Source organism: Petromyzon marinus, chromosome 6, assembly GCF_048934315.1.
Source record: "Petromyzon marinus isolate PM22_M1 ecotype Great Lakes invasive population chromosome 6, UKy_Petmar_22M1.pri1.0, whole genome shotgun sequence".
Lineage (NCBI taxonomy): Eukaryota > Metazoa > Chordata > Hyperoartia > Petromyzontiformes > Petromyzontidae > Petromyzon > Petromyzon marinus.
The window spans coordinates 17,335,606-17,350,464 of record NC_133672.1 but is presented as its reverse complement, the minus strand read 5'-3'; the positions used below and the strand labels follow the sequence as shown (position 1 = coordinate 17,350,464).

The window sequence follows — 14,859 nt, the reverse complement described above, 5'->3', positions numbered from 1 at the left end:
TACTGGACATCTGTGCAAAAAAGACATGTGTAGCTCAGCAGATTCCTTCAGGATAAATACAGGTTCTGATTCTGAACCTCCTCTTCAACTAAAGGCAGAGACGCCACTTCTGCTGAGACGACATGTCTCCACCCATAGCGCTGCGATCGTGGACACTTTTGAGATGTTTCTCGTTTCCCGCTCTCCTTTCTCTCTCAATGTCAACAACTCGGACACTATCGACACGTGCACTTGTCAATGTGCATTGCTCGTCTAAAGTTTACATTAAATCAAGATGTGCTACCTTTCAGCTGCCAGCGACAGAGGCATGTTTAGGTGAACCAATCAAAACGGCGACCGCTGGATTGCAAATCCATCACGGCAGCATATTCATGACATTGCTTCTTAAACAATCCAAATGTCTTTGTATGCAACACTGAAGAACACCACAAGTTCTAGATCTGTCCTCCAGACAGTCTCGTCCCTTCACCTGATGAAGGCCGCTTGTGTTGTGGCCGAAACGTCGTGATTTTTGTTATTTTATTTTTTTTTACCTGCGTGACTTTACCCAATAGAACCAAAGAGTATGAACACCACAAGTGACGCATTGTTTTATTTGTGTGTTTGAGTGACTCAGGGAAGGGTGTCTATTACCTTTGTCAGCCCTCGTGTGAACTAAAGAAATTAATCATGATTCTGATGCCAATGTAATATTAGCCTCGAAATGCATCAATGAGTTTCAAGGGTTTTTTTTTTTTCAAGAGGATCCTGGGATGTTTGAGGGGCAGTGGGTGGGGGGGGGAGGGCAAAAAACAAAAATCCCGCTTGCCAAATCAGCTGTGGCTACAATGTGAATCATCACGTCCGTTGCGTGTGAACGCAAATTTCAATGTGCAGCGTGGTGGGGCTCACGTTACACGGCACGACTAATTACACTTTCCACCAGACCGCATGCACGACTTCCCGACCCATCACAACAGGCGGCGAATACACTCAGCTGCAGGTATCTCGGCAGTGATGCGGTTGTAACTGTCTGCGTCTATGTTACAGCATGAAGACAGCCCCAAAAACATCTCTTACCTTAACTAAAAACGCGTGCCTCGTGACGAGTGCGTGCTTACAGCTCTTCCTTAAGCGCGGAAATTTGCGGTAATTGAATGATGCAATGCGCGCGCGCACTATCTAGCCAGCAGTGGATTGACAAAATATGGCTGTTAATTATAATATCAAATCATTACCCAATTTTGTTGTTTCCTTATAACCACTGTTGCTGACCACAGGACCGAAATGGGGGTTCGTGTTCCTTTCAAAAGTGTCGCTCCGAGCCTTTCATTGTTGTTCCTCGCAGTCGCGGCACGACGAGACAGGTTGTTGCACGTCGGATGATTTTTTTTTAAACCAACAGAAAAAAAACTACAACCCTCTCATCTGGCGTGACACGGCGCGAAGGAGTGGCCACCCACCGCCTCCACTCACGCAGAGTGAAACGAGGAAGTGCGTGCGGCAACAGCAGCAGGAACAAGGCACGAAGCGTGAGATCACTGCGTGAGACCCGAAGATCCTGGTGAATCCAGGTGCCACCCCCCCCCCCCCCGGCGTGAGTGGGGTCTCAACGTGAGATCACGGCGTGAGACCCGGTGATCCTGGTGAATCCAGGTCCCTACCAGCGTGAGTGGGGTCTCAGCGTGAGATCTCAGCGTGAGACCCGGTGATCCTGGTGAATCCAGGTCCCCCCCCCAGCGTGAGTGGGGTCTCAGCGTGAGATCTCAGCGTGAGGACCCATCCAGGCGTGAGGTTCCAGTGTGCAGAGGAGCCACGCGCTCCGGCATCAGGGGACAGGTGAGCGAACTGGCCGGCGTGTCGCCCTCGTCTCGAGCACTGTGGGCCTCGAACAACCGTGCCTCAATGCAATTGCAACCTACGCCTTGTGTCTCAATTGTCGTGCGTCTCCATTACCCTCCAATGCTTATACCACTTAGGGCTGAACGATTTGGGGAGCATATCTAATTGCGATTTTTCTGACATTGCGATTTGATTTGCGATTAAGCTTCAGTTTAATATTCGCTGTGTAATAGATTTAAAACATGTCATGGAGCATATCGCCGGTCTGATGCTCTCTTATATAATGCAAGGATGAGAACTTAAAATATATTAATTGCTTCCTACATGTTTTTAAAAATAATAATTGAAATAGAACAATCAAACACGGAAGAAGTGTTAAGTTAAATAAGTAAAGTTATAATAATAAATAAAACAATTCCAATAAAAAATCGATTTTAAATCGATGAATCGTTCAGTCCTAGTCGCACTTGCGAATGCATTGCATGTGTGACAGCCGGTTCTCAATGACAGCGCTGTACAGGGTGGTCCAGCTGTCTTGTGGCCCCCAATTAGTTGATCCAGAACATTTATTTTCCCCTTTGCTTATTCGTTTTCTGTCTTTCACACCCATTGGAATGCAACGACATTACGTTTTAGAGAATGAAATTGGTGGGTCACAAGACCATCTGGAGCACCCTGTACAGTAGTTAGGGCTACGATGTTTGGGATGGGTGAAGGTGTGCTGTGTCACACACACACACACCTACAGCTGTTGTGAGCGTGGTTTCCCACTTGCACGATGGGCCGTGCCTGGCATCACGCTATTATCGCGTTTGCCAACCGTTGGCTTGAGCCGTGCCTGTGATGACGACTGGCACGGCAGGATGCTGAGGGCTGCGGCCAATTGTGACCCACGTGGCACGTGCATCATGTACACGGGCGCTGTACGGGGTGGCCTTATCGTGGAGTAAAACGTCTGGAGTTTTTGTGGTGGGGAGAAAGGGTGGTTATGATTCACAAAGGGGTTGTAAAGTCAAGTTAGTTGTTCGCTGCGTTCACAAGGCAAGGCGAGCGACGCCACGTGCAGAGTCCGGCGCACAGGTCAGCACGCGCGTGTTTCTGGACATGCGGTGCACGTGGAAATGGTGCTCGTGTGATTTGCTTGGGGAAAGGAAGCGGCCAGTTTACGTGACTTGTATTCAATACACGGTACACAGTGGGCGACTGCTACCAAGTGTGTTCACGAGCGTTGGGGTAAAACACTTCCGCGATCTTTTCGTCAAATTCTCTTGACCGTAACTGCGCGTCTTCACGCTAAAGCGACGCGCAGGTGATTGCCATGGACTGCGATAATGGCACGCAAATGCAACAGCAGCAATGCCCCCCCCACTCCCACTCTGCCGAGTCTTGGTGCAGTACAGCCCAGTCGGGACTCGTGGTCGCCGCTAACAGGGATGTGGAAGTAGTATGGTGTGTGATACCCTCGTCATTAACGTGATCATCGTCGTCACTATCATCCGTCTTCATCATTCTCATCATCATACATTGTCATCAGAGTCCATGGTGATTAGTCTTCGCCGGGTGGAGTGGTGCTATACAGGATTTGGTTTCCACACTGCGCTCTGAACATGCAAACCCGAGTTTAACTCCCATCCAAGACTAAAATCAATGGCAAATGATACCCTGAACCAGTCCTGGGCCCCCTCCTTCACCAAGCAGCACTGACCAGTGTGGCGAAGTATGGTCAAACAACCCTCAAGATTGGCATGGCATGAGGATGCCTTAATCCACGAGTGGATCGACAAACGGTTGTAAATTATAATGTATTATATGAGTAATAGGTAATAATCGGTTAAATATTGTAAAACAAAAGGTTTGAAACGAAATATATTCTTTTTTTAATCATGGTTGATGAGCACAGGGTACCACAGGCGCCAAATGCCAAGGAGCCAACAACAACACAGCATCATTGAAGGTGTAACCGATTATATATTTCCTGAATTGAGCAAGGTTCTAAGTACTTGGGGTGGGGGAGAGACCGTGGGAGGGAATTCCAAAATCGAGCAGTGCAAGTGTAATGACAACTTAACACACTTCTCTTGAGATGGCACTTTATTGAAGACACGTTCACTTGACATCAGGCAGAGACCCCACTGCAACAGCCCCGAGTCTCCTGCTCATCCCCCTTATATACCGACCGAGGCCACGCCCCCCTTCCCGAACCTTCTCGCTGACTGGACGCTCGCTCCACCGGCAGACTCTACCGCCATCTTCCGTCACCTGACCACGCTCCTATTCTCGAATATTCCCGTAGCCACCAGTCCCTTCGCAGACACAACTGACACCCCTGTCATTACCTTCCCGCGGCAACTAGTGCATTCACACTGTAGGCTGCCTCCCCTTGTCATTACCTCCCGTGGCGAAGAGTCCCCTCGCGCCGCATGCAGGCCTCTCTTGCCATCACACAAGGAGAGAAAAGCAGGAAGAGAAGTGTGTTTGCTCTCAGTGCTTGATTTCAATTGTCCGCGTGCGTACGCCGGTGCTGTCGATGCTGTGTGCAGATGGGTTGTGAGCACGGAAACAAAGAGCAGCCTCAGAAGTGGCAGCAGGAAGTGGGAGGCGACGTCCGTACGTGGGACATTGTCAAGGCCACTCAGTGAGTATCCCTGTTGCACGGTTACAACGAACTGGCTTAGTTAATGCGGTAGATCAGTGTTCTTCACTAATTTTCAGAGAGGGGGGGGGGGCACTTCTGCCGATGAGTTTGAGGGCCGCCGTACATTTTAAACTATTGGCTTTGACAGCATGATGGGGGTGTTTTCACATCTGTGTATTGTTGGGGGCCGCACACCATCGGCCGCACCACATGGGCCGCACTAAAGGCCACCAGTGGCCCGCAGGCCTTGCAGTGAAGACCACTGCGCGAGATTCATCGTTTAACTCCACATACATGAAGGCCACGTTCAACTACAATGTACATGGTCACCAACGCTCCCAACTATTTGATCACAGCACACGTTGCTTCGTTTTGACCAGAAAATAGCTTTCTGCGCAAGTGAGTCATTAACTGTGGAGACATCTGGATGCCACTTGGGAGCCAGATATTTCTAGATTTAAAGCTTTCGTGACTGCCAGATATATGTCTAAGAATATCTTCTTGCCATCCAAGTAGAAAACTCTACTTATAGGAAATGTCTCTTTTCTGTGAAAGTAACCAAGTAAGATGCCACAGAAAAAAGGGATTCGTGATGGAGAACACATTATAAGCAACACATAAAAACCCCACTCAGTTCTGTTTTTATCAGCAATTGAATATTTAAAATAAAAACTACAGATGTCATCCGATCCGAATTGCCTGTAGACATTGCTCATGACTTTAATATCAAAGATACTCACTTCACCTTAACCACAGATCACCGGGAGAGCCTAAGTAAGCAACCTTTATGCCTGGGCCACTTCATATTGCCCGTGACGATGGCAGTCAATGTCACAATTTTAAAGTGTAGAACCCCGATTTGATAGAAAGAGGAACAGATCAACATGTCATCTTAATAACCGAGCGAACTGGGTGTTGTAGACTTTAGCTGCCAGGTGGCCAGGAATTAGGAATGCGGCAGTGGGAGTTTTGTTGTTCTCATATCTGTCTCTGTGGAGCTTTCAGTTGTATCCGCCCTCATTTGCATCGGCTCTTTTGAAGGGACTTGTTTTTTTTCTCCCATATTGCAAAACCACTCCCTTAATTGCACCGGCCAGTTGTCTCAACGCGGGGATCCAGCTGAAAATGAGTCGTAAGGCTCAATGAGCCTTCTCCCGAGTAAAGGACGTTACAGTTGCTAAGCATTGTGGATAGGCTTTACAACCACGTACAACGGGATACAGCATGTTAATGTCTTGCGAATAAAATACGTTTTTTTCTTACCGTGAGTTCAATTGTTGCCATCCCAAACCCTGTTGTATTCAGCTATTTCGCAATGTTTGACTTGTGATGAGGGAAGGTTTAGCGCTTTAAATAGAAGCACTGCAGCAGCTGGGGCGGCTGCAAAAAAACCAGGTTTTCCAGTTCTTTGGAATTTGCAGCTACATCCACTGCACCGTCCTGGGATGCATAATTTCCGGTTTTGGTAGTGCATTGTCTTATCGTGTATGTGTATGCAAATGAGGCAAATTTGACATAATTCAACTAATAATAATCTGTTTCTATAGTGCAGCAAGGTATGTTATCATTCCATCGCTTGCTGTTTGTATTTGTGTCTTTATATAGAGGGCACTGCGTAAAACTACTGCTATGCTCCTCACTTTCACCCACCCGCAGTGATAGCACGGTGAAGTATTGTCAAATAACCCCCACGGTTGCACGGTGTAGACGGGGCATCACGCAGGGTTGGAGTCGCAATAAAGGCTGCGCGTGTGTCATATTCTGCTCGTTGGGATTTTTTTTTGCAATCATGCCAGCCCTGCCGGTATCAAGAGTGTGCCACTTCACGTCACATGGGGGATCTTTCTGCTGAGAAGCCCAGTGTGAGAGTTATTTGGCTTTTTAGCACCGAATTTAAGTCTGGCACTTGTGGCCCGTACATATGTGACCCAGTAAATAGCCTTCGTAATCCTGAATCGGTACATTTGATATTCACGGGCATTCTTAGAGCACATACGCTATTGCAAAGGTGCTATTTTTTAAGCATTGTAAGATTCAGAGAACATTTACGTTTTGAGTCTACTGCAGAACTGGCTGACAGTGACACATTCCCGAGAGCAACCGGTAACGAGTTCCAAATAGATGGGCCGAACACTGCCAAAGCCTGCGAGGGCTGTCTTGGTGCATGGGCGAATCGGGTCACCATGTGCTGCCGCCCGGACACACTCACTTGGGCAGCTGTGTGCAGATCCAAATGCATGCCTGGGTAATCTAGTGCCACGTGGCCCTGGCTGCTGTAAGATCTGGACATAACAATGCACATTCACGACTGAGCATGAGGCATGACATTATTTGGAGTTCAGTATCCCGGCATACATCTGTGTCTCTTTCAAACAGAGTTCGAGTACTCTGTTCGAAATAAAAACCCAGCGCGTTTGATTCGAGAGCTGCGGGCGCGTGCCTCTCTCTCTCTCTCCACCCGCCAGGTACGGTTTGTTGGAGCGATGTCGCGAGCTCGTGGAGGCGGGGAAAGACGTGCGGGAGCCGGACGCCGAAGGCATCTCCTTGCTTCACTGGGCCGCCATCAACAACCGCATAGACGTGGCCAAGTGCGTTTTTGCAGTGTGTTCTTCTTCGCCTCTGTCGATATCGACGATCCCCTTTGCCATCACAGCGGTTGCTGTCTCGTTGCCGTGGAGTCCCTGATGCCCGTGTGGGTCGATGCGGGGGTAGGCAGCGTGTGATCTGGTATTGTTTCACCGGCTGCTGTTTTGTCGCTTACTCTTTTGTCGCAGATGGGAGATTCTAAAGTTTTCAAAACATATTGTTCCTTCGCGTGTCTCTTTGCTCCCCACTGAACTCTTACCTGCTCCAATGTTTTCCCGGATGCACGGGTCAGTGCGGCAACTTTTCATCGTCTGCTTCAGATCATTTGTGTACCTTGTGCCCTTCTCCTTGCAAATGTTTTCCTTATTCTAACACAGACCAAAGAGCATCTGCTTAGGTAGGCCATGGTGGACATTCAAACACAGTATCGCATGTCTGCTGCACATTCAAAACATCTCTCATGTCTGCATGGCAAGGCACGGTGAGGCCGTCATCCAGCAGTGGATTGACAATGCGCTGCACAATTGTACTTGCATGGTCTTATTTTGCACCAGTGTTAGGTGCAGTCTCGGTACTAAATTGAATACCACATTTCGCTTTTGCTCACACATTAAATTCTACCCAGACATCTGTCTTAGATTGCGCCATTACAAAATAATGTTTTACATAGTCACACCGAAAAAAGCAGTGTGTTGGGAATTAATCTCTACGGATACATTATTAATACCTCTTTATTACCGTATGGAGGGCCGATATGAAATAAGCCTCCCACCCCACACACAACATTCCGTTCCTTAAAACATCCTTGCAAGAACAGCCCACGTGCTGCCGGGTGTGTCTCCAATGCGGTCCAAGTGGCTTGCGTTTGCGATTGCAGCAGCCTCGTGCCCTGTGACGATGACGGATTTGCGATCGCTTTTTCATTCTACAATCCATAATTATTTTTTTATTTTCTCTTGCAGCGAATGCTGTGTGCTCTCTAGAAGCAGCAAGGGTCACATTAACCCGATGCCTTATACAAGTTATCCGAGCAATTCGATTCTTACACGCACCATTCAATGCACTTATTTACGTAGCGTAAGAATTTATTTTAATTGAAAATTGGATACGATGTCACGGATATGCTAGTTAACGTTGGATTACACCGGTGTGATTCCAGCCGACGGGTTTTAATATATGGCTGTGCAACCTATTCCAGGCAAGGGCCACCTACAGAGTCTCTTAGATCCCCGCAGGCCAAGAAGGTCACGTGATTATATTCACAAACTTGATCTCACCCTCTTAGGTGCAAGTGGGCATGGTAGCCTAGTAATCAGCTCGCCGAGGTGTCTGCCGAGCGTAGGTGTTCCCCTGTTGGTCACGTGCTCGTCAAAACCACACTGTGGGCTCTTTTTCCGGCCCGTGGGCAGTAGATTGTACACCGCTAGTTTAACATAACGTGACATTTCTAGCTGTCACGTAGCCCTGAAATGCTGTTAGACTCTGCAGTGTTCATTGAACGTCAGTATTTATTTTAAAGTAACAACCCTCTGGAAACTTCTGCTCTCCGATTTGTGCATTGTTATGCATCTCCCTCCTCACCAATACGTCAGGCAACATCACCTCCCATGCCTTGGGTCACCATGTTCCAAACAAGATTTTGTGTGTCATTTGGGATCACTAAAAAGCCCAATTGAATCTAAATGTCCCAGCTTGTTTACGGCTAACTGTTGCGAGGATATTCATGCACTCCTCAGAATTCCCAGCTTATCATCCAAATAACCGAACTTAAAGAGACGTGATTAGTCTTAATATTCAGCTCAAAATTACACAATGAAGTGCGATATGGTATTTCATCATCGGTATTGATAATAATGACGCAGCTTATTCTTTTTAACAAGCTTTCACTTTATTATAACCCTGGTTAGTTCCCCTGCAACAAAGAGGTTGCCTTTGAGTAAGTGTGCAATTCTCTTTTGTGAAGAGGGCATTCACCGTCACTGTTGGCCAAGTCTGCAGTGTCGGTATTTGAATACAAAATGCAGTGAATTGATTAGAGCTGAGCTATCTGGTTAATAAAGTAATCGACTTTCACCGATAATCAATTGAGTTGCATGACTAATCGGTTAACACGTAAGTAGTTGGGGAAAAAAATATCTCACTTCTGTTTCCGCGTGTGCCACTGGACGGGAGGTGCTAGGCGGGGCTTGATTACGTCATTTGGATAACGGTCACGTCATGCTGGGCATGGCTTGCGGTGAGTTTCCCACCTTCAGAAGGCAGGCTGTTGGTACCTGAAATGTTGATCGCAAAATTGTAGCTGTTTACAATTTTGGGTAGATTAGTCAGCTTAAGGGACGAATTCATCCCATCTCTAGAATTGACTCTGACCCTGTCCATGAGTCCCAGCGGAGGCATTGGCAGCAGGCCGTCTCACCGCAGGCTGTCTCGCCCACGCCGAGTGGCAGGCACAGCCCCAAGAGCAGAACCCACTGAAGCCATGCGTGTACATTCATACCTGTCCGTGCACACACCTATGCCCTCGTCTTTTCCCACGTGACATCCCCTCCGCATCTGTACTCTTCCATCATCTCCGTATCGCGAATGTGGCTATGCCATACAAAGTAAGCATATGTGAGCGGTATCCATTCTGGTGATAACACTGTTTTCTGTGCCTGTCCAGGTTTTACCTGTCGAAAGGAGCTGTTGTGAACCAGTTTGCGGGGGTTTTGAATGCCACGCCAATGCACTGGGCTGTCAGGTAAGGTTCTGTGGAGATTGTCACTGTTTAACATAAACAGTGCAATCCTTGCGGAGTGATTACTGCCCGATGCCACCGTATTGGTGGCAGTTTGAAATATTCATAGAGTAACACTTAGAGCAATGGTCATTATTTAGCAAGGAGGCAGTTCATGGAACCTTCAGTCCTCTGGTCTCAGGAATTGTAATGGATTTCTGTGTGTTGATACTGCTCCATGTATTGCCCTTGCACATCTGATTTAATCTCAGATCCTGTTTTGTTGGCCCCTCATGCATTCCTCGTCTTGATTTCTCCTTCTTTCAACATTATTTGGTTCCTTGATTTTAGCTATCAGAGCTAGAATGGGGCCAAATGAAGTGAAAAAACATTTTTTACGTGTTGCTTTTTTAGGAAGTGATTTGTAACTTGACCGAGAGCATCAACGCACCAGACTTGAGAACACAGTTCGATCCCATGGGGCTGTCTGGATTGAACTCCATGGTCTCAGTGGTGCCAGCTTGGCAATTTCACATCAGAGTTACCCAGCCACCTCTTTTTACCATTTTAATCTCTTATCCACACAATATATTTACATTTTACTCTCATGAAAGATATCACATTAGCAGCGCATCTGTTTTCGAAAAAAAAATCATCAATGTGTAGTGAGTCCAACTGAGTTGCAGACGTTGTTCCTTTTAAAGGCAACACATTTATTTGTAACACCGTAACACAAAGGGTAACTGCCCCTTCACCAGATACAGCCTAGGATGGTGACCACCCAGCTAACTACTCTATACAGAGGAGTTACTGCTACGAAGGGTCGGGTCCCTACTCGGGTCCGTGACCACGTGATTGCCTCGAAGACGTAGAGCTTCCAGCGTGAGATGTAGGCTTCAGCTGGTGGACGTGGAGCTTCAGCTTGTAGAATGCAGCGACCCCGGTCCCTCTCAGGGACCCGCCTTATATCCCCCTACGGTTGGGGCTGCTCCGCCCTTGGCCCCGCCCGCCTTCTGGAGCCTTGTCGCTCCCTCTCGAGAGCTCTCCCTGGACACGTGATCACCCCCTAGTCCCCCCACCTGGGGGCCTCTCTATGGACACTCTAGATCACGTGTCTGCAGGGTCGACCAGAGTGCCATGGCCCGGGGCAACCTTGCCCTTGGGCTGACACTCTCCCGCTCCCCCTCCTGGGAGCCCCCACCACACGCTATGCGTGCTGCCCGCGCTATCCCAGTGCTCACCAAGCCCCGCTAGGGCTGGTACTACACCCGCCCACAGGGTTTATGCGATGACAATTCATCGCGTGCCCTGGCCCTCTCAGGCCAGCACCATACAGTGACATCCCCGATGTCACTACATATGCATTCTACTGTATTTGTAATTTTTAGGTATATATGCAGTAGCGCAGAGTGTGTGCCCAGCTCATGCGACCCATAATTTTATATTTTTTCCATGTCCTTCATTTTATCATTTTCACTGAGCCTGGGCTGTCAAATATATTCAAACAAATGGGAGTGCGCAAACTTTACCCTCCCCCCCACACACACACACACAAGTAACCTGCCAATCGGCTAACTGCACAAACAGTAGTCCAATACAATTCCTGATTATATTGGATCACTTGCAGCTCTCTTTCTTTTCCCCCTGGTGACCCCCTTACTCAACCGTCGCACGTCTTTCCACCTCCCGTTGGCCCGCTGTCCGTTGCAGGCAGGGACATCTGGAGATGGTGGTATTACTCATGGCCTTTGGTGGAGACCCTGGCCTGTGGGACGACGAGGGCGGCTCCTGCCTGCACACCGCTGCGCAGTTTGACCATCCGCACATCATTGCCTATCTGCTTGCAAAGGGCCAGGTGAGAGAGATGTCTCGGTAAGTTGGGTCCATTGGGCTCCTTTGCGTTGCCCGTGCCTCCAAGTTTAATTTTAACGGGATCAGACTTCAGACACTGAAGTATATTGCCTTTGGAAATATTACTTCTCGTACATGTTGTGGAAATTCAGAGGTTTTTTATTTTATATATACAGGGTGTTTAAAAAAGATGGACCCGATTTCAAGCAGTATATTTCACGATGGCAACATTTTACAATTACACGAAAAGTTACAAACGGTTTTAATGAGTTAGCAAGTTTTACTAACCATTTCATAATGCTCTATGTGCCCTCCACCTGCTGTACGGACAACATCGAGACGATAGTTGAATTCGTCCCAAACGCCTCTCAAAGTGTCTCCTTCCACTGAAGTCACCACTGCTGTGGTTCTGTTCTTGAGGTCATCCAGATTAGTCGCTAATGGTGGCACAAAAACAGGGTCTTTGACGTATCCCCATAAGAAAAAGTCGCGGGGTGTGGTGATGTCTGGAGATCTTGGGGGCCAAGAGTGTAGCGCCAGGTCTTGGGGTCCCGTGCGACCTATCCAAAGTTGAGGCAGTGTTGTCTTGCGAATGACTGAGGCTAGGAGCTGTTTGTGCACTGGGAGAGGCATCTAGTGGTAATCATTTGAAATTCTATGCCCTGCCCTTTCAAGTGTTAAGAGTTTCATTCATGGGTGGTTCGTGGTTGCAGAGTATTTATATGTATAAAATCTTGACTTAAAGCTTTCGTGACTACAGGAATTAATATCTTGGGTCTTTCGTTAAAGTCACGTAGATAGGTTCATAGAAAAATTTTAAAAACTACGACGTTTTGATCGCAACACAAACAATCGTCATCAGGAGAAAAAATAGCGGGAAAGCTACTGAGGTAGGATGTTTTAAAGGTTTGAAATGTTTGTAGCCCAAGGGTCATAAGCGAAGTGGGCTCGGCTAGTGATGTTAAAGTGAGAAATTTCCATATCAATGTAAGATCGGAGAGCTACCTCCACGACGACGAAACTGCGGAGGTGGCCATTTTATTGTGAGAGATTAGCATGTCAATGTAAGACGAAGCTGTGGAGGTGACCATTGTCTTGTGAGAGATTAGCATGTCAATGTAAGACGAAGCTGTGGAAGTGGCCATTGTCTTGTGAGAGATTAGCAAGTCAATGTAAGACGAATCTGTGGAGGTGACCATTGCATTGTGAGAGATTAGCAAGTCAATGTAAGACGAAGGTATGGAGGTGGCCATTGTATTGTGAGAGATTAGCAAGTCAATGTAAGACGAAGCTGTGGAGGTGACCATTGTCTTGTGAGAGATTAGCAAGTCAATGTAAGATGAAGCTGTGGAGGTGGCCATTGTATTGTGAGAGATTAGCAAGTCAATGTAAGACGAAGCTGTGGAGGTGACCATTGTCTTGTGAGAGATTAGCAAGTCAATGTAAGACGAAGCTGCGGAGTAGACCATTGTCTTGTGAGAGATTAGCAAGTCAATGTAAGACGAAGCTGTGGAGGTGACCATTGTCTTGTGAGAGATTAGCAAGTCAATGTAAGACGAAGCTATGGAGGTGGCCATTGTATTGTGAGAGATTAGCAAGTCAATGTAAGACGAAGCTGTGGAGGTGACTATTGTCTTGTGAGAGATTAGCATGGCAATGTAAGACAAAGCTGTGGAGGTGACTATTGTCTTGTGAGAGATTAGCAAGTCAATGTAAAACGAAGCTGCGGAGGTGGCCATTGTATTGTGAGAGATTAGCATGTCAATGTAAGATTGCAGAGCCACTTCCACATCGAGGAAAACCAGCAACGGTGGCTGTGTTAGTGAGACATATAACTTGTTCATGTAAAACCAGAGAGTTGAAAATAACTACTAACATCGGAAGGTAGGATGGAGACATTACAATCAGTTTTGACTTAAACTGGTTAATAACGTCCTTCCAATGATTGCTCAGTTTGTGCCCATCTTCTCGGTTGAAATTGTGTCTGTGTCTATATATGTGGATGCTTCATAAACGAATCTTTGTTGATAGCCAGTGGGCTTGCAAAGTACCTTCGTTTTAGAGAAATCAATTTTGTGTGATCCCACCGCATTAAAACAATGATCAGCCACGGCCGAGGTATTGGTCCTACCGGGTTTCAGATCTGCCTTATGTTCACGAACACGGTCCGAGACATGTTGCTTAGTTTCCCCAATATAATTACTGCCGCAGACACAACTTAGTTTACAGGAAAGCCACCCATACAGATGCCTACCTAAAACCTGACTTCCACCACCATCCATCCCAGAAAAATTCCTTCATCAAAACTCTACACCATAGAGCTCGATGTTTTTCCGCCTGTCATCACCTTGCCAGTGAACTGGAACACGTACACCAAGCTCTCAAGATGAATGGATATTCAGACCACACAATCCGTAAAGCTATCACCCCAACGTTGGGAAAGAACCATCTGAGGAGCCAATCAAAACCATCACCTTTCCATACATAGCAGGGGTCACTAAAAAGATTTCCAAAATCATGAGCAAACACAAAATCCAGGTTCGATATAACACAGTACATAAAATTTGTGATCTGATCCCATCTGTGAAGGATGTCATCCCTGACATGCAATACCCCGGCGTCTACAAACTAAGCTGTGTCTGCGGCAGTAGTTACATTGGGGAAACTAAGCGACATGTTTCGGACCCTGTTCGTGAACATAAGACAGATTTGAAACCTGGTAGGACCAATACCTCGGCCGTGGCTGATCATTGTTTTAATGCAGTGGGCTCACACCAAATTGATTTCTCTAAGACGAAGGTACTTTGCAAACCCACTGGCTATCAACAAAGATTTGTTCATGAAGCCACCCACATATATAGACACAGACAATTTCAATCGAGAAGATGGGTACAAACTGTGCAATCATTGGAAGGACGTTATTAACCAGCCTAAGTCATAACTGGCTGTGATGTCTTCATCCTACCTTCCGATGTTAGTAGTTATTTTCAACTCTGGTTTAACATTAACAGGTTAAATGTCTTTACATTCACAGGTTAAATGTCTCACTAACACAGCCACCGTTGCTCGTTTTCCTCGATGTGGCAGTGGCTGTGCAATGTTACATTGACTTGCTAATCTCTCACAATACAATGGCCACCTCCATAGCTTCGTCTTACATTGACATGCTAATCTCTTACAATACAATGGCCACCTCTAATGCTTTGTCTTACATTGACATGCTAATCTCTCACAATACAATGGCCACCTC

The 14,859-nt window shown here is 47.0% G+C and overlaps 1 protein-coding gene across 2 annotated transcripts in view; it reads left to right on the top strand.

Moving 5' to 3' along the window:
- The first annotated feature begins 1,257 nt into the window (after positions 1-1,257).
- The window catches only part of LOC116939370 (palmitoyltransferase ZDHHC17-like), a 32,141-nt gene continuing 18,539 nt past the window's right edge, over positions 1,258-14,859 (top strand). The window contains exons 1-5 of one of the 2 annotated variants that reach the window (XM_076065146.1): positions 1,258-1,553; positions 4,362-4,456; positions 6,922-7,044; positions 9,705-9,782; positions 11,469-11,613. In XM_076065146.1, the coding sequence (XP_075921261.1) occupies positions 4,362-4,456; positions 6,922-7,044; positions 9,705-9,782; positions 11,469-11,613 (441 nt within the window). In that variant the 5' untranslated portion in view covers positions 1,258-1,553. Of the gene's footprint in view, positions 1,819-4,361; positions 4,457-6,921; positions 7,045-9,704; positions 9,783-11,468; positions 11,614-14,859 lie in introns of both variants that reach the window. The other variant, XM_076065145.1, reaches the window with a different exon arrangement.